The sequence below is a fragment of the Pelmatolapia mariae genome, linkage group LG13, assembly GCF_036321145.2.
Source record: "Pelmatolapia mariae isolate MD_Pm_ZW linkage group LG13, Pm_UMD_F_2, whole genome shotgun sequence".
Classification (NCBI taxonomy): Eukaryota; Metazoa; Chordata; class Actinopteri; order Cichliformes; family Cichlidae; genus Pelmatolapia; species Pelmatolapia mariae.
This window is the reverse complement of record NC_086238.1, coordinates 7658422-7679298: the sequence shown is the minus strand read 5'-3', so window position 1 is coordinate 7679298 and position 20877 is coordinate 7658422. Positions and strand designations below refer to the sequence as shown.

Genomic DNA, 20877 nt, shown 5'->3' with positions numbered 1-20877 from the left:
GTAAAACTGGACAAAATAAAAGGTGCGAATTATTTTTAGGAGACTCCTTAGGTACCTCCGCAAATTACACGGCCAATTACTGGCAGCATGTCAGAAGCTTTGATGCTGGACTTGTTTTTTAACATCAACCACAGCACTCTACAGACATCAGTATCTCTGGTTGCTAAATTCATAGCATTCCATAGAATTTACTTAGCCACAAGCAAAAAAAGGAGGGTGCTTACAGTGCACTTCAGAGTGCGCCTGGCTTAAATGGGACCCCTTGTGGCTGTGTCACAGCTCCCTTCGTTAGGGGGCTGACTGTAGCCTGTAGTCACCACAGGCATCATTAGCCCTCTGTGAAACCACAGACTGAGTCTCATTCTTCATCTGCCTGTCTGCTGCCTCAACATTTACGCTGCGATGGTGCTCCAATGGCAGAGTAAGTGAGTCCAGCAGCACGGCAAGACAGCCACACGGAGCTGATCAGGATAAGAAATTCAAAAATGCAGCAAAGTTCAAATGTATTCAGTGAGAGGGCCACTTGAATTGGTTCTGCAAAGGTTAGAGCTGAGGTTATTTTTGGAGGGTGGATTATTAGGCTACCTGGGCTGAACAGAAGAGGAATAACTATGGGCAAGTAAGGGTCACTCTGGAGTTTCACCAGACAGTGAGGAGAATCACGAATTTAAGGGAAAAAGGATAAACTGTCACTGTTACAAATATCACTGTGAGAAAATGCCGAAAATAAAACTAAAGGGCAAATTCAATTAAAGGAACAGATTTTTCTAAATGCACCTCCGCTGCTGCTGCCCTCTCCATATGGTGTGTTTTTTTAAGAAGGAAAAAAGATATCCCAAAGGGGTGAAATAGTGTTGTGGTGAAATTTTTATTTTTTTTAAGAAAGGATATAAACATTTAAATTACAGTTTAAACGCTCAGGATGAATTCAAGGTTGAAATGTTGATTTCTGTTTCCCGTTCTGTACTGCCCTCTAATGGAAAACACCCCTCAGAAATAAAAAAGAAGGAGCTGTGACATACAGAGCAGCAGCAAGGAGAGAGACGTACAGCATAATTAATCATGAGCTGAACTGAGTGAATGCTACATGAAATCACTTTTTAAATTAAACGCAATTAAAATGATGAAAAGCCGGGATTTTGTCAGTTTGAGACAGATTTATTTAAACATGTCTAACGCAACAAAAGTACAGTATAAAATGCATAGGACAACTCTCCACTCGAGGTGGATTATAAGGCGAGAGCAAACAATGAGATCTAAATGAAGACAAAACAAATGCCTCACTACAAAGCTTTGTAGCCGTAAAATTCAGAGCCTTTATCACTGGATGTTGAACAAAGCATTCACTTGGCAGGAAATTAAAAAACCAACGAGAGGTACAAAGACTAATTCTGCTTAGGAAAAAAAATAACAACAACAACAATGCAAGAGACATATTTTTAAGGGAATAATAATTCTTTAGAAAAACCATTCCAAGCACTATCTGGCAAACGCAACGGAGACCCACGGGAGCATATGTTTGTAATTCCTACTGTTCTCTGTTTAAGTTATTTTTGTACATTCTAATTCTGCAACAACTCTGTATCACATTAACTATGCAGCATCTCTATTCTTAGATTTAAAAAAAAAAAAAAAGGATTATAAACTGAATATTTACAAGTTACTCCAGTTGTTCCACGGTGTGTGCCAAGCAAGGAAAACTTTATGGCCCTGTTTTGTGTTCTGAAAAGAAAAGGAAAAAAAGAGACAAGAATAATAAAAAAAAACCCTGGCCTTGTGAGTGTGTATATATATGTGTGTGCGTGTGTGTACTGACTGAAGGACAGTTGGGCTCTGTCATGCTTTAGCCTTCCCCTCCCTGCCTCTCATGGGTGAGCAGCCATTGTTTGAGATGGTTGCCCTTGCCGCTCATGTACGGCCCACTCTGTCCACTGCTAGAAATGACTCTGTGACAAGGAATGAGGAGAGGAACCTGGCACAGAGAGAGAGACGGGGATTTAATAAACATGTGCAATTTTACAAATATTAGAAAACATTTCCACATGGACCAAGGCCCACTTTTAAAATGTGTTTTTTTTAAATAAAAAGTAACTACTTTATTTTTACATTTGGTCAGAATTATGGGGGGAAAAAAGGACATTTTCACTAAACTTTAGAAATTTAAATACCTAAAAGCTATGATGTGGAGGAACAAAAAGTAATATTTGAGTAAGACAGGAACACAGATTAGACCGCTGGAAAAAAATCAAATACTTTCTTATTCTCAGGTTGACATTTATTGTCACAGCACCACAATAGTTGCAAGTGCTGATAGTAGATATGTATTATGTATGAAAGAATCTCTGATTTAGCACATAAACGATGTGACTTAAAAGTAACCAACGTGCAGAAAATATGAACTGCTTTTTTTGTAGCACTTTTTATATTCATGCACTGCATGAAAACAAAGTGCCACACCAGAAGTGTCTGGTTTGATCCTGCACAAATCCACATTCAGGGTGATGGCTCAGTCTTTGGGTATAAATGTTTTTTACTCTTTAATAGTGAAAAGCAAAGAAGCAATCAAAAATTAATGGGCAAAAACACCAGCAGGATGAATATTCAATCGAGAGGGTGTCAACATTAAGATCTGATAACCCTGTGATCATTAAAAAGAGGAAGTCGGTGGAGCGTTTACTCTTGTTGCAGACGACTGCCAGGGGGGTCCCGAGTTCTTTGTAAACTAAATGGCTGGAGAAAGATTAAACAAGCAAGCCTAAAACACTTCGATCATTGTGAATTCAGAACAAGAAGAGTGGCAATGGTTGGGAATGAATCACAGCAATTATTTCTTTTAAAATATTCTTAATGTTGCCCTCATTTTGTTCTTGTTATACTAACCAGAAAGGCAACACAACCGCCGCTGCATTGTGACTGTATTTCTCCAATGTAACTGTGTTAGGCTGACGTGATGGTTGCACCTCCAGCCTTTTATATGAAAGTTGAACATTCACCGTGTTTCTGTTCAAATCCATCATTAAACCCACTCCCATATCAACAGCAATAAAACTTTCCGAGCCCCAGATTAACCTTGCAGACAGAGAAATACTGCTCGAGTATTCAGATCAATACTGTTCCCCGGGTTTGGAGGGAGAGCAGGGTACCCTCAAGGCCTTCGGATCTGCCTCTTCACTTGGGGGGGAAAAGAGCACTACACCAGGCTTATCAATACTCAAATCCTGGTGAAGAAGAAGTGCCACAGAGAGGCGAGGATCGATTGAGCACACTGAGCTTTTCACAGCTGAAGCCCGAGTGGAGCAGTGCTACTGACAAGTAATTGACACTGACAATCTGACTCTGGATCTGAATCAGGAGCTGATGGCTCAGGCTCCCAGCCTCCTGGACGAGAGGAAAGAAATGTCTGTAAAACATACTGATGCTAAATCGGAGAGGTATTATACAGCCATCTAGCAGCAATGCCACTGGCTAATGCAATGTATAAAGTACACAGAGAATCCAGAGGACGCTATTAAAAACGCAAAAATGCATTTTTTATAGTTTATCTACATTTTATTCTGTGTTATAAATTGAGCGCTCTCATTATAAATGACTTTTTGTCCCCACCCAACATCAATTACAACATCCATGAGAGGGGAGACCCAGCACTAAGACGAGGATGCACACAAGCACATATGAGGGAGAACATCTCACTGGCTGCACTGCTGCTGTACAAGAAGTGCTCTCTGCCTCACAGAGCACACTGGTGGTGCCCACAGCACTACATGGGCAGAGTTAAACAGGCTTTGATCAAAGGGTTTGATCAAAAGAAGACACACCACTTGCCCTCTAGCCCTCCATTTTGTACACAGTGGATTCATGGGCAAAATGATGCGGGCCAGGTTTCTTACAAGAAGCGGAGATTTGCAGCGAACATCTACAGTAAAGACTTGAGAGAACAGGAACAAAAGGTGTGGGCTTAAAATCGTGCTGTAGGTAGACTTTCCCTCCTCAGCTGTGCTCAGAGGGAGGTGTTTATTTCGCCATCGCACGTACTCGAACACGCCTACAGTTTAGATTACATATCATGCATCAGGGAAAACTTTTTAAAATGCATTTTACTGGAAAACTTCAGTCGTGCACACGAGTTAGGAAACTAGGAGAGACAATACCTCACCAGGAAATGACCTCAAATGTGATCTTTGCCTATTTTATATATTCTGTCATTTTTTCATGCATTTGTACAAAATGAATTACTACCCAATAAATATTATAGTTCACAGCAAACTGCTTCCACTTATTAATACAACATATAAACTAAAAATAATTTAAAATTACTTTTCTGTTAAAGGCCAAATTCACTGAAAAACTAATCATAACACTTTAATCTTGCATGTGTTAAATATTGAAGTCGCTAATAAAGTTTAAAAAAAACCCCACACAAACAGTTACTTTACCTGTCTGACTAAATAAAGTAAGCAAGACAGAAGCCTGTCAATCAATGTCAACCATACTCACCGGATTCTTCCTCATAGCCCCTCCCACCGCCCGCACCGCTCTGGGGTTTCCCGCCATCTCGGCAAGGCGTTTGTATGAAACCGTCTTTCCGAACGTCACATCTCTCAGAAGTACCTGCAGCACGCGGCTGGTGAATGAATCTTTGCCAGAAAGCAAGAGGACGGAGAACGGAAGAGTGACAGAAAGACGGGAAAGGAGAAGGGGGGAAGAGAGAGTTCCTCATTTAATCAATCAAACTCAAACAGCCAGCCGAGAGGCTGATAACATGAAGGAACTTTAAACATGTGTTATATTTTTTTAAACTATCTGCTGTTTTTAATTAAAAAGCCAACGTTTGACTCATTAATACATTTTCACCTACTGGTGAACACTATAATGTCCATCCTGGCTCCCTATAATTCCATCTTTTTTCTTCTTTCCATCTTTACACTGCTCATTATACACCTAAACACAGAGAAGTCCCTCAATTTGACCTTAGAACTAGTATTAACATGCTACAGAAGCTGACGTGAGAAAATTATTCCTATGGCAGAAAAATCTAGGTTATGCTTTGAAAGGTCACAGCTAAAATTAAAAAAGTTCGCTCCTTCATTTAAAAGGATTAAGAGAGGCCAAAAAGACTGCAAATCTGCTCCAGATTTTTAATAATAATAATTTGAATGTTGCACACCATTTGTGGCAGCGGGATGACTTTGAGGTTAATCAGACCAATTTGTCCTTTTAATTGCTTTCTATTCAGAGTAGATTCATTATATCATCTTCACTTAAATGGCAGAATTCTTCAAATCATCCACAGCTTAACCAACCACATTAACGGCTTTGATTTCATTAGCACTTTAGCAGTAGCATTATCTTTTCTTTTTTTTTCTGGATTACCAGGCGGTGACTGAGAGGCATGTTTGTCTAGCTCTGATTGCTGAAGAAAAGTATTTGAGGCATCTCAAAAACCTTAAGACGCTGATGCACCGAGGTTGTGCAGAAAGCACAAAACACTCTTTTTCTGCACTGAGAACAAGATGAGGAACAATGGTCTCGTTATCAAGAGGGGGTGAATTTCTTCTAGTATATACATGTACTCAGTCATGAAAATTCAATTAGTGATCTCCCATTCTCTCTCATTTATATGGTCTAAGAGAGCACATGACAAGTGATCTATGTGAAATCCTTCTAAATTGGCATTGTGTGAAAACATGTCACACCCCTGTCTCTCTTCTACAGAGTGAACATCCTTTGCTCCCCAGGCTCCCTCGCTACCTTATAGTCACTCTCTGCTACACAAAGCCACGCGAACAAGGCAATTTGCCTAAACTGGGGGGAATAAGTGTAAAACCTAAAGGGGATACATTTGATTGATGCACACCCATGTGAGTTCTTTGTCTTGAACAAGGCCCGTAGGTACTGTTTAATAATTTTTCAGGTAATAATCACACTGTCAACGAGATGACGGGCTCTTACGCAGACAGACTTAATGTTATGAGGAGATGAGATACACCCCTGAAATTCCTTTCATGCATTACTTTCCCTCATAAAGCTCGGATTTGGCCACATGATGTGTGTGATACATAGTGATATCGCTTTTGTCACCGGCGGGATAGATGACAACTTGCCCAGACTACGGCTACGACAAATCCACAGTGATGCAAACGTTATTGACAAACAACCAAAGTCACACCGGCAGACGCCGACGAGAACTTTTGCCTACAAACAGACCGAGCAACAAGCTATGGCGCTGTGTACACCTTTGACTAATCCCGAGCAGCTGTTTCTCCTGGAAGCTTTCACATCTCCTACAGTTCTGGACAAAAAGTGTCTGTGCTTTTATCTGCAGGCCACAAAGGTTAAAGAACTTTGCCCTCATCAGTGGCTGTGACAGAGACTTCAGGCAGGTCACTCGAGGGGACCAGCTATGACTTGGAGAGCAGTCCCCTAGCCCCATACTTCATAAAGAGCCTAATACGGTGTGTCTGGGGTCAGGACCCTCTTTAGATCGAGGAGCACTGGTGTCAATTGTTTAAATAAAAGTTGAGAGGAACCACTTACATGTTTACAGACATCCCCATAATTATGTCACAGGTCATTACCTGCCATGAGGCCAGGTGACAGGGCCACTGCGGCTGCGATGGATTTACCCGGAGTAAAATCGAACGGGTTTGGCAGTTATGATGGTATTGACATATATGATTGATTTGCTCATAATTCTGTGTATGGGAGCAATTTGAAAGCCAAAAAAAGGAAAACAATAAACTGAAATCCATCAGCCCTGCTAATGATAGATTTGGAGAGATGACTTCCAGCTGACAGTCACCTCGTACATGGTGGTGAGAATAAAAAGACAATAGTGGAAATGCAGCTACCTCATTATCCTTTGTGTCTAATGGGAGGGAAGACTTTGACTCCTAGTCAAAGTGTCTCTTGAGTCTTGAGGGATCCATACTTTTGAAGGCTGACGGGGTGCTGATGATTCTCTGATTATTCGATATTCTGAAAACGTTCATTTCCCTAATTCCTCTCCACATCACAGGGGCGAGTCCTGGTGAGTGTCTCATCTCGCCCTGCGCTGTGCACAGGGGGAGGTTCAGACTCCTGCAGGAACACAGTCATTTGGGCTTTGAAGAGCGCCCTTCCCCCCCTTTGCACGGCCCCCTCCCCGCACATTCCCCGCGCCGCTTACCGAGACTAAGATCCTCTCGTCTGTTACATATGGATGTATAATTAATGAGATAAGAATATGCATCGTTTTAAGAACCCACGTTGGTGTCTGTGTTTTTCTGAGGCAGTCAGCGCACATACACAGGCGCAAACACAAGCTAACTGAGCATAACGCACGCGAGCACTCGCCATTCCCTTACCCCCGCCGACCAAACTTGCGTGTGATGTTGTGCATGACAATCAGTCGAGACGGTATAGAAAACTGCACCTTGCATCTCCTTTCATGTCACCTCTGTTTCTCAGGTATATCGTGACAGCTAATATGAAAAGTGGCTTGTTTTGTCAGAAATGTGTAAATAAACATGGCAACACTTCAAGCGAAGGTCACAACTCAATATTACATGACAAGTGCTGCGAGAGCGCTGTTGCGTTCAGGTTCTCCCACAAGATAACTGAGCAAACAAAAGTTGGTTGTCACAGATTGTAATGACCTGATTAAACTTGTATCTTTTTTTTTTCCCAGGCAGGCAGCGGCTCCACGACTAGATCGAGGAGGAATTTTTACAGCAATAAGGTAAAAAGAAAAATCCTTAATATTTGTGAATCAACAAGCAAGAAAAAAAAAGAACCTTCCATTTCCCCCCCTGAAAAGACAAATACTCTTGATGCTCACATTTAACATTTTTATACTGGCATGGCCTATGGTTCTGACTACTGAGAACAATCCAAGCCTAAACCCTGTATTTACGGAGCCCCAAAACAACAGGCGAGGGAGAGAGGTGGAACACAGCACAATCACCTATTCAGATCAGGTACTAATGAAGAATTCCATCTATCCTGAAATTTAATTAAAACCCCAAAGACTTCAGATGAGATGCGATTTGAAAGAGCCTGGGGCTGGTACACAAGCACTTGGTGGCGAAGGGAATCACACTGAAAGTTGATATCGTAATTGGTCCTGATGTATTTCTGCATTGCCTTTGCGGGAGCGTGGGACTCATAGCTGTATACAGGGTCTCGATGGAGTACCTGCTCATTGAAAATGCCATCACTCAAGCACTGCAGATCTGCATGAAATTAGAGAGCAACTAAGGCCTGATTGCAGGGGAAGAGAGGCACAATTGTTAAATGCATATATTAAAGTCATTTTTTTTCCTGTGTAGGTGTGCTTCTGTGTCTAAATGAGAGCTTCTGAAAATCTTTCAGTTAAAATGCGATGAGCATCTCAGCGTGACAAAGGAATAGCCCGCAATTGTTTTGAAAACAAATTTCTGTTTACGATTTCAAAAATGAGTCGTCGGGCTACGATATTATTTATTTCCTCCAAACGAAACCACGGTTGGCAATCAAATATTCATTTTGTTTGCTTTTGTTTTCTTGTTTTCCTCTGCATCTTTAGTCGTTCGTCTCGCCGAAGCTACCGGTTGAAAGGACACTAATTGTCCATTTTTTGGGGGTGCTTTCGTTTCACTCACCCTAGGTGACTGGTCAAGCCAACAATAAGCTCATTCAAACTTTACCACCATTCACATGTTCTCATTAAAAAAAAAAAAAAAAAAGCTTCCTGTCTGAAAATGTCAAGAGTGGAATTCGATCAGTTTCAAAGAATGTGCCAAGAATCATGGAAAAGCTTGCCAAGACTAACACGCGTGGTAAGAGCTGCCACAGATTACTGAACCAAGTTACAGCTCTGTGTTCTGTTCTCTCTCCTTTCACTCACCCACTCACTCACTTTTCCTCTGCTCTCGCTCTCTTCCTCGCACACTCGCTCTCTCTCTCTCGCTCTCTCTCTCAGCCATAAAATACTTCATTATAACACACTGAGCCAGTGAGTGTAAGTGATGTAACTGACAATTAAGAGTGAAAGCCTGATCCCAGTCATGGCTCTGCAAATATTTATCCATGACAGACCTCCTTGCAGGGCGGGGTGGTGAAAGGCAGGGAGCGGGAGACTCCCAGTGGTCTGCGGCTCACTGAAGTACGCCTGGAGCCATTCAACGCAGCGCTGCAACTCAGGGCTCGTTTCTGCCAGGCTATCGTTGACCACACAGCTCAGGGGGGCCCCGCTGCTCCTGTGAGGGATATAAGGCAGGATGGGGAGGTGAGGTGGGGATCAGAGGAGCAATCATAATACCCAATTCTTGCTTGAACAGTGCTAAATATGTCACAAGAGTGTAATAACATGCCACGAGTGACAAAGATGCAAGATGACATAATTTGCTGAGTGGAACTGAAGTTGTAAATTAAAATGTGTTTAAAATCTGAACTTGTACATTTTTGCATGTCGCTCGGCTTTGACGAATACCAGACCTGTGGAAGATAGAATAAACCTCAGGAAGATAGAAAGGCAGTAATCCAGAATTTTCTCAAGAGTAGATAAATATATATTTTTAAGAAGGCATAATAGAGTACGAAAGCAAAAAAAAAGACAAAAAAACAACCGTCAGGTCATAAGAAACAGCTAACAGTTCGTTTCAAACAACTTTAAGGGAGAAAAAACGGTTTCTTAAAACAGAAAAGTAGCAGACAAAAGTTAAGAGCACAGCATTAACAACAGTTTCAACTCTGCTTGGGTCTAGTTTATAGTTCATGACAAGAATAAATGGATTTTTTTGGCCAGAGCGATGTTGGCCAGAAAAGCACCGCACTTGGACATGCATCTTAGCTTGAGTAGATGCTTGGAGGAATTTGCCGACGGTTGAGCTGGCATCACTTAACAGCTGAATTTCTCTCTGCTGCTGACCACCCCCCAGGTCAATGCAAGCAGACTGACCCATATTTGACACTTAAAGACCCTACTGGGAAGGTCCTCTCTTAGCATGTGCATTACTCCAAAGTGGACCTCAAGCTGTGTTGTGGATCTAAAGCAGGCCCGCCAATTCCATTAACTGGTGTACAGGACTTATAAATAAATAATACCACCATTTAAGTGCCCCTTTTTTCAAAATTGGCTTGTCCTGTACGGTATTAATAATAGACATTTACTTTGTTAAACACACAGACCGTCTCTCTCCTGCCCGCCGTAACAGCGCGGCCCTAAAGTGTTTTTACACTTGTGCAGGTCACAGTTTGAGCTGCGTTTTATATTGGACACGTGAAGCTGAGGTTTACTGGAGTGTTATGACTGAGCAGGTCAGTTTTCAGAGAAACCACTCTGCTTGCTAGTTTGTGGCTGTGTGATAAAAATCTCCCGGGTGCCGTTTAACAGTGGGTGTAAATACAGTAAAAGGTGTAAATACTCTCATTTCTAAATAAACCACACAGCAGTTTATAGTTGAGTGGTGAAAACTTGGAAACCCACCAGCGGGTTCTGTGCTGAGACCCGCTCAAACAATGGCCATGGCTCATGGCAATCTCTGTCGGCATGGGTGAGTGCCCAGCCAGCCCCTACTTGTCATTGTCTCTCCTTTCTATCCCCTCCCTCCCCTCCCTCCCCCAGCTCTCCCTCCTCATTTCCCCCTCTCTATTGCTCTATCCTCCCACTCCAGCTCTTTTGGCTCCCCACCACCTACACCCCGACACACACACACACACACACCATCCCCCAACTTCTCTTTCTCTCAGCAAGGATCTTCAGGCCACTGTTCCCTCTCTGCACACCCTCAACCCCCCCACAACACGCATCCTCACACCACCACCACCACCTCCTCTACCCCTCCACACCCTCTCTTTCTCTCCGAGAGGATGTTCCAGCCGCTGCACACTGACAGCTCGGGGATATTGTGTGTGGAAATGTTCCTGTTGGACCCGCAGGCCCTTACAATCTACCGGACAAAGGCTAGTGCACCTTTGCTTAAGGCTTGGCACCTTTGACCTTGTGCTTACACTTCAGACTTGTCACTGTGGCTAATTTTCCTCTCCTCCCAGCTTACGGATGCGCCCGTTTTTAAAAGGTGTTTGACTGATACAACATTGACAGTAGTAAAAGTTAATGCAATGCAGTACATGTTATGGCTGGCAAACAACAAGGAAATAAATAAATAAAAGGGGGGGAACAACATCAGTTGAGCTGAAGTCTGTCACCTCTAGGTGCAATGGGGGATTGTTTTTAAAAGAGCATGTGGGCAGTGGAGATGTAGCACTTGTGCTTGCAACATTTCCAGCCGCTTCAGTGAATCAGAAATCAGGCAGCATCATGTGATCTTTATGGAGTCCAGACTGGCACATTAGAAGCTGTGCCCTTCAAATGAGAGATTAGAGATGTCTAATAAATGTCGGACTAATTACAACAAAACTCTCCAAGGGGAAACAATCTTTATATTGTACTAAAGTAACTGCCAACGCTCTATGAAAACCAAGAATTATAATTAGCAGTGATTATAAAGAGTATTTTAATAAACGTGTGTAGCGAGTGTGTTGACGTTAGAACAAACAATTCAAATTGGGTTAAAGAAGAATTGTTATTTTATTATCTTTTGACTACATAAATCATATTTTTTTCCATGTCCTTCAGCCATTTACTATTTCATCACAGGTAAAGAAATCAGAAACTAATTCCAAACTAGCCGAGGATCTGCTGCACTAAAAAGAATATTTCCCTTGATAGAAGATTGCGATTTGAGAAATTTTCTAATATTGTGCTCCTGTCACAATCAATTTCCAATTACCATAAATCATTGTTGCGTAAAGTGGGACTCATTTGGAGTTCTACCCGTTTTCCAACTCTAATATAAAGAATGAATTGAGCATTTATACAATGTTGGAGGCTATTTTGTTCATCCTGGAAGAAACAATCAAAGGAGACAAAGGAAAAAAAAAGAAAAGAATAGCTGACATTAAATTAGTCTTTTTCTGTATCTCTAGTTGCACAAGACTTCAGGAAGACTTTTTCTATCAGCTGCAGACGTAAGAATGAAACAGGTTAACCACAGAATCTAATTGAAAGGAATCTGGCGAAGGGTGTAATGGTATATTGCACTAAAAGGGGAAAAACTCAGAACTCATGCCTCCATCCTGTGAAGCGTGATGGCGCTCATCCTGACTCGATCGGCTGTCACTTTTGACACAGCCTGCCAGAGTTCTCCTTCACCGATCATGGGTAACATGGCGGGTCAGAGGATGAAATAGAAAAGGCCAAGAGCAGTCCAATATTTTCCTCAGCCTTATAGCTGCAGATACTTAACTCAGAGATGTCAAAGACTCAAGAGAGCATGAAAAAAGCCTAAAATGACTGTCTAAAAAGGGAAAAAAATACAGCATGTCTCTATGAATGTCAAGATCCTGATGGTCTCTGAGCCAAAGGCTGTGATACAATTGTAAGCCACTTGCTCAATGCAGCTCGTTCAACCATCGGAAGATCATTCAGATGCCTATCTAGGCAGTGCAGCACTAAACTCGAGAGCTTTTGGAGTGGGAAGCTGTTAGGAATGCTTCCTACTCTGTTCTGGGGTGCACGTTTTGTGCTCCGCTGTTTCAAAATAAAAACAACTGGGCCGGATAAACTGCTCTCTAGATATCCCGCAACTCTTATTAGTGAATGTCCGCCAAAGAGGCTGCAACACTCAATCCAATACATAAAGGTGGTGGTAAAATACTGCAGAGTAGGCAACAAAGCACACAACAATTAGGTCTTCTCCCAACTGGCTAGCCACAGGAGTCAGTGAAGGCATGTATTACCAGAGCCTTAACTCTTACTCCATTATGTAGTGTATCCACACCCCGACGCCGCAATGTTTATCTACAACAGACTACTGAGCAGTTTCAAATAGCGTTTTTAGCCTCTATTCTCAAGTGCCACAGTAAGAGACTCCAATTACCCGAATGGTAAGGAGCCAGTGAGGGAGGCATAAAGTACATTAGGGATCCCCTGTAACTGCAGGGACCTTTTAGAGCCTCAACTGAAGAGGGCCGGGAGACTGGGGGGACAGTGACCCTGCATGGATAGCCTCTGTCAAAATTTGACCACGTCAAGCACAAAGGCATTATGGGAATCCAGTGTCACCAAGTCCTAATTACTGTCTGTGTTCAGAGCAAATTACTGCCTTGTTCCTCTGATTAGCGAGGAGGCTAATCTTCACCTGTGTACGCCAGCACTGCTGAGGGCCCTTGAGTGTTAGCGCTTCGTCTTCTGTAATTTATTTTTAAATCAGTGCCCGCTCCCAAGAGTTTTGAGTGTTTTGTTGTGAACCGCTTACCATGATCCCCACCACCGCCCCCTCACCCCTAAATCCTTGACTAAATCCTTGTTTGGTGCCGCAGGAAGATAAGCAAGAACAACACTTGGGCATAATTGACTCGTACTCCTCTCCAAGATGTCAGAGCGGAATCATCTCTCTGCATATTGCCTTAGTATGTCACACACTGTACACTTCTGCATGTTGCAGATATAGAATCCAATCAAGTTCTAAAACAAACTAGCGCAACCCTTATGCTGGAAAAAGTTCCCGGTCGACAGCAGGGAAAGGGGAGGGAAACAAAAAAACTGCAGGAGCTGCTTTTAGCTGCATCTCCACAGTGAGCAGCAACTCTCATTCAACTCAAAACCTCACCCTGGAGGCTCCGCTTTAGAAACCACAACATTTGCAGATTTTCATCTGAGTGAATGTCAGTGTCTCGTCTGTGTGGGGCGGTTTACAGGTAGTGTGTTACACAGGTGTTGGTTTACACAGGAAATGGCACATGCAGCCTGATTGGGACGGTCCCGGGAGACGGAGGCATAAACATAGAGCACAGATGGGTCCAAGGGCCAGTGGGAGCAGCACCTTAATGAATACGCAGCTGAGTACTACACTTCACAACATGCAAAACAATATTCTAAGGCCGCAGCAAAAAATAGAACAAAAATCATCAGAATATCATTACACAATGAATTATTCATACCGTTTCTAAAGGGACTCCGTCAAAAAGTCTCTCCCTTGCTTTATTGATGATTTCATTCAATATCTCAGCAGTTCATGGTTTGTATGACAAAGCATTTTAGTTACAAATGTAAGCAGTTTATTTAGCACACAGCAGTGTCTATATATATATATGTATGTATATATCTACATATCAAGCAAAATTATAATTTAAATGAACAAAATCGTACGTTAGATGAAATAAACCATAGATGGAGAAGCGGAGAGAAAAATTACAGCGGAATAAAAAAAAGTTGTTATATTTCCCGGTGTGTGAGCACATCATGTAAACAGGCCCCTCAAAAAAAGGAACACATTTGCCATACTGCTATTCAGCGTGAACCAGGACATTGATTCACAACACTACATGAGTGTGAGAAGAAAAAAACCCCAAAAAACGATAAATGCATCACCTCAGATATTTCACACTAGCGTTGGTAGTGTGTAAAAGCTGTTGTGACAGCTTGGGTATTAGGGATAGATAGATGGAAAATGTCTGGCTGCTTATGAATGCCAATGTGAGTGGGGTGGCAGATTTGACACAAAAACACTCCACCTCAGAACAATTAGGCTGTTCTCAGGCCCCATCCAGTGTTGTCAGTGATAATGGAAAGCTGTGAGGATAACTGGTGATAAATAGACTTTAACACCCTCCTCCTTAAGAGCAATGCAGTCCTGCAGTCCTCTCATATGCTTAACTAATCATGACCATGGCCAGCAAATTCATACAAAAGACTAATTACTGTTGTACTTCACTTCAGTCTCAAAGGCCTCTTATATAAGGACTTGGGGGTTCTCTTGCCTCTTTTCTCCTCTTGATGGGTATTTTTTTACAAGTAGGCCTCATGCTAGACAAAAGCGTTTAAAAATCGGTGATTGCTTTCATCCGCTTTAATTACATTCAGAAATGGCATTTCTGCCACATAATACACCCCTATTGTTTCAGAATTATCTGGCTTGGGGAGTAAAATCTACAATATTTGACGATGCTCCCGAGCTAAATCGCCTCTTGAAATTGAAATATGCAGCCGAAATACAAAATAAAAAGCCAGCCTTTGCTGCTGATATACTGGAAGCTCCTTGGCTTTCTCCAGAATGCTATTATTATGCATATCCAGGTAGAAAGTTAATTAACCCAAAGCTTAAGCTAATTATGGTAGCAGAATGCTATCAACCAAACGCTTTCAGTCAGACAGCTGTCCAGAATTTCATTTGCTAATCATTTGTCTTTTGCCGGAGCATATGGTACATTTCCCCGCTATCACAGCAACAACAAACAGATGAAAATCATTAACTAAAAACAATGTGCAATGTGAAAAATCAGACACAGATTTATAAGGCTTTGTGTCAGAGAAAAAAAAAGGGGAGGGGGGGGGGGATTTATGGCCTGGGAAGTATAATGATAATTTTTGGTTTTAGCCACTTAGGATTTTAGGCAGATCACGTGACCCGAGTGTGCTGGGAATTCAGATGCACAAATATATTGTTTATATCTATATGCAAATGAGACAGAAGTGTTTATCCGTGTAAAATTAATTACAATTTTCTATAGGAGCATATGCGAAAAGATCTTGTTCCTAACAATTTTTAGCTTCTAGCACATTTTGTGCATGTTTTTACCAACACAATATTTTTTGTTGTTAAAAGTAGAAATCCCTCAGCTCTGAATTAAATCAATTATTTTCCAAAAAATGTTTCATGCATTATTTCTGTTTTTTCTTTTCTTTTTTCATAAAAACACATCACACTGGCTGTTAAAGGGTGATTGATATCAGCATTGCCTTGCAACATTATCAGGCAATAAAGGCTACTCAGGTTCTAATGCAACATGTCATACACAGGCTCCTGTAGTACATTTCTATTGAGGACCTCACAAGCTAAATTGCTTTTTTCCTGCTCCCCCACATCTCAGCCAGCTTGACAGACAAATTGATCAAAGCATTGTAAAATAATATGCTCACAAAATGTCTCGGGGCAGGAGTCCAGCCCTTTTTTTCATTTTTCACCCTAATAAAAAAGTGCTCTATGATTTCCTCTGTATTATGTGTCTGTGCTCTGTGTGAAAGAGGCAAGAAGCATCATATTTCAGATAATAGTAATCTCCTGTAAACAAAATGCGTATCATTTTTCTGTGAACGCTGAGGCCATGCTAAAAACTAAAGGGGGGGAAAACTGGTTAACAGGGAGGCTGGTGCGTAGGGCCCCAACAGGGGTTGTTGAGATGTAATGAATTTGTTCATCTGATGGTGCCTTCAGGGCTGTCGTTAGACTGGCAGAGGAGGTTGATTTCAGGAAATGTTCCTAAGATCAGTTAGGAAGCAAAAGGGGCTTGAGACGTTTCTATTAGAAAGAGCTGACGGTCATGGTGTGTAAGCAATACTTCAAGGGCGTTTATGTAGCTATAATGGCATTTATCAATAACTATCTATCAATGCCACAAATGCTTCTGTTGCTGGCCCAGCTGTTCAACGCCAAGCAATAGTGAAGTCTGAGAAATGCAGGAGGCAAACGTGGCCATGTAAGCCTTCAAAGCTCTGGCTCGTTGGCAAATATCTGCTATAGGTCTGAGTTTATGCTATGAATGGACATTATCTATTTCCCATATCTAAAATATGCTCTTAGAGATCATTTATCACAGTGACTTCCTAAGCCTGTACCACAACACATCCGAAGCTGGAAAGAGCCTTGTTTAGTATGTCATAAATAAATCAATAGAAATGGCTGATCTGAACTATTACTGCTACAGGCGGGCTTTGGTGAGATCTACATGTAAAGCCGGTTGCAAAGATAAGCCTGTATTTTGTCACTTTATCTCGCCTCCCTTAATGCCTGTTTACATTGCGTTACTACATATATCTAAGGTGGCTCTAGTTTCCCCGTCCTGTGACAATAACAATATATTCAACCGGTTGAGATAAAATCTAAACATTTTTACTAGTAATTTTTTGGGGGGTTGGGGGGCGCTCACACCTTTGCGAACATACAGCGATGTGATCAGAGCTTCACTTATGACCGACATAGCAAATGATATTAAAGTGAGAAATGATCTAGTGATGCGAATCATTAAATTCATTTGCATATTCCTACTGAACCTGAACACACAAATTAAACCCTGTTCACAAGGAGACGGAGAAAGGTGCTTGTGCATGGTTACAGGACATCTTCCATAATCAAAATTCCATATTATTAATTTTCTCACTTCAACTCATTAACAACAAGTGGAATGTTTTTTACTGCTTGATGAATTTTAGGAAATAGCAGACAGTCGAGAAGGAAACACATGTTGAGGTATAATATACAAGGTCATTAATGGGTTTCCATAAATTAGAATTTGAACATACATTTTCAAAAGGATAACTTCCTATCCGGGTGCATTTGGAAATCGTTTAATTTCCCCGACCATTCAAGTTTATCAAATGCGAATCTGCGATACATGGATATTTAATTTCAATCTAATCAAAACTAATCTGAGCTGTAGGATGTGGACCTGTAAAAATAAGGAAGAGTCACTTATTAATGCTGAGTTTAATCAGTTTCAATCGCTTCAGTAAGACTGTCAACGGTCCTGACACTTTTGAGGGATGGGCAGGCCAAGAAATGCAATCACATATTACATTTCTGAGTGTCAGTCGACACTCAGAACTACTGCATACAACTTGAAGGAAACATAAATAAACAGGAGAGAACAGTCCATGCTCCCCTTGGCCTTTGCTGACCCTACAGACATCAGTTCTAATCAACTCCCTTGTGGGTAATAAACAAGTTATTTTTCTGAAATTTCAAATATACTGCAGGAAGAATCACAACCACATGCCATCAGAAATCTAATTTCAAGCCCAACTGTATTCTAGTGCCCCTCATATTTCTAGTGCCTGCTCATATTTGCCCAACTTTCTCCAGGATATTTCTTGTGGGATCTACAAAAATGCCCTGCTTCCAATGAGGAATGGTGGCACTCCATCACAGGAGTGGATTCTGTCTGCCTGTAAATTTCACACCTTTGTTTATCACGTCACCAGCCCGGCTGTTGTACAGTACCTTTCAGCAGGTGCGACATCCATTAGGATCTGGATGGTGTGCACACCATTCTCACATCCACTGACTTGGATCGTCCCCAGGGGGCTCAGCAATGAGATGGTCTTCTGAGTGCACTGGCTCTCCCCCTGCTTCTTCATCTTGCTGCCCTGCTGAGGAAGTACAAATTACACTACGTTCATTGACATATTCATGTGGCAACTTTCACAATTTCCCACACATATTTGCATTGAATGATCTATTGAAAACCTAGCGGGCCACCAACGGAAGATGACTTACATATTTGAACACCTTGCCTCCAAACAATGTCATGATGTGACTTGATCCCCACATTACTATCCAATATTTCTTCTGTGTATGGAAAAGAATACGCCTATCTAACCAATAAATCGCCCATTTTTTCCCCTCTTTCTGTTCTATATATCACATAAATGAGAAAAACAATGCAGTCTGTTCCCTTGTCTGGTGGGGGATTCCCAAGATAGCTCGACATTATTTTCAATCCGTCATTTTTGGTTGATGGCCGGGATGTTTTTCTAGCATTAAATTTGTTCCTTAGGGTGCAACTCCGATGGGATTCTGGTTTCCAGCCCTTAACAACAGCAAAAACGTGCAGCTTTTCTGACGACTGAGATGGATACTGGCAATAACCAGACAGCAGTTCCTTTTTTATTTTTACTTTGAGGGAAGGAGAGATGATTGACTATGTTATATGTGAGTTTTTGAGAGATGGGGGTTATAATAAATAAAGGTCACATTGATTGTAAGTTTCAAACAAGTAACCTTTCCTTCCCGGAACGATGATCTGAAAAGTTTAAAGTGCACAAATGCAATATCTCCATTTTTACTTTCAATATTACACATACCACGTGTTTTTAAATGGTTAACTCGCACGTGTGTGTACATTGATGGGAGCTGTGCACTGCTTTGACTAGACTTTATTTTCATTATGAATTATTATTTTTTGCATTTAATTACAAAACAGCAAATAAAAATGACACATGACAATTAAAGTTTCAAAACAGACTATAAAGAGGGAATGATATTTAAAAAACAATAAAAAACATTTTAATGACTGACTAATTGTTTTAATTTTTGCAGGCCTAGCATATTAACAGATGTGAAACTCTTTCTCTGCTAAACTGACTTTTATAGCATTTTTAAGTCCCATAATCAAATTTTCAATGCTCACCACGTGAAAGCTTGTGCACTAGTTATTTAACGAAGCAACAAAACAAACTACAGATGAAACAATTAACCACAACTGGTAACTACTTCAATAATTAATCCTTTTATTTGATTTTTTTTTTTTTTTACTAAAAATAAGAGTATTCAACAATCCAGCTTCTCAAATTAAGAGCATTTTCTTCTTTCCTTTGTCTTCCTTGCTCGTAAACTGAATTTTGGGGAGCTCTGGAGTGGAGAAAATGACACCTTGAGCTTCAGAAAATTACAGACTGTTTAATAAAACAATAATCACAAGCTGTAGCCCTTAAACAAAGCAAAACAAAAACACTTCACTGCTCATTGCACACTCTACTTTTAATTTAAGAATGGATATCTTTTATTTTTAGATTACTCCCGTATCCACCCCCCCATCCGCACTTCACACACGCATACTACCAACACCACCACCACCACCACATCTGTCATGGTATGTGATCACAAATGCGTCTGCTTCAACTTTCTTGTTTCTACTCTTGCAGCTCTCACTGTATTCATCAGGGGTTTGCCTGAACTGACAATAAAGGCGAGAAATTTTCTGAGCCAAACAATGGTACAGTGCACTTTGGATAAGCGCTGCACACACTCCGTGCCATTTAGCAAGATGGTAATAGACTCATAGATAGAATAATGGACTTTGGCAATAATGGCCTTGGCTAATAGTCTGCGCTGATTAAAAATAATGCTATCATGTTTGTTCTGTGCCGTTTTCGGTGCAGTAGAGTAGTCTAAGTGAGTGCCTGGGTGTTTACCCAGCTTTTCACGGTGAGGAACAACAATAAGCAGATTGTGTTGTTAAAAAGAAAAAAAGAAAAAAAAATCACTGGCGGCATCCTCATGCTCGTCAATCATTTGACTCGTTTCTCATTAGACTAGTTCCTGGTCAAACCTGCGTGATTAATTGAGTAGAAAGCGCCCCGTGACTGCGCAGGTGTAAAAATGCAACATGTGTCCTTAATGTGCTGTTTCAGATGACGGCTCCTTGGGTGAGTATCTCTTTTAACGTAAAAATATACATATTATAATAATGAAATAAACAAACGGGAGTTCGTGTCTGAAAGGCGTATTAGCAAACGCTAGCCCTCGTTAGCTTAAGCATACGCGTACTTTCTGCTTTGTGTTGTTGTTAGCTTGTGTTAGAGAAAGTTTAACGCTGTAAATTAACGCCAGTGCTTACAAATTAAACCTTGTGCATCCAAACGGTGTCTCTGCGATGCCCACTCCTCTTCCCCCCTCTGCAAAACACAAGTCAAAGCAGAACTCTTCCTGTTTCTCAAGGCAGCGTGGTCAAGCCGGCCAATCACGAGAGGCAAAAGTCCGCTCTCGCTCTGTAATTGGTCCATAGAAAGTCTCCGCTCCTCCCCTCTGCCAGGGACAGACATAAGAAGAAGGCTTTTCTAATAGGTCTCAAGTTGGGATTTGGGGTCCTTCAGGGGGTCCCCGGTACGCCGAAGACTAGTAATGGTAGTGATTTAGATATTTGATTTGCTTGATATTTTTACAGCAGGAAAAAATATGATAATGCATATTTTGAGCATTAATTTCAAACACTGTGATCTTTCCACTTATTGCTGAGACATTTATCCAATTCTGCATCTCCTGTGACAGCTTCTCAGTGAGGTCTTTAGGGTCTCAAGCG

The 20877-nt window shown here is 41.3% G+C and overlaps 1 protein-coding gene across 2 annotated transcripts; it reads right to left on the bottom strand.

Annotated features, from left to right (window-relative positions):
* Positions 1-1148: 1148 nt before the first annotated feature.
* On the bottom strand, positions 1149-20519 carry mgmt (O-6-methylguanine-DNA methyltransferase). Of its 2 annotated transcripts, none has more exons than XM_063491708.1 (6): positions 20416-20519; positions 18018-18166; positions 9055-9215; positions 4495-4634; positions 1817-1972; positions 1149-1722 (listed from the first exon to the last, which is right to left on the bottom strand). In XM_063491708.1, the coding sequence occupies exons 2-5, from the start codon at positions 18152-18154 to the stop codon at positions 1844-1846; spliced, it is 567 nt and encodes a 188-aa protein (XP_063347778.1). In that variant the 5' UTR covers positions 18155-18166; positions 20416-20519; the 3' UTR covers positions 1149-1722; positions 1817-1843. The 2 variants fall into 2 exon arrangements, with proteins under 2 accessions (XP_063347778.1, XP_063347779.1); XM_063491709.1 differs by having other exon boundaries at positions 18018-18163.
* Positions 20520-20877: the final 358 nt, after the last annotated feature.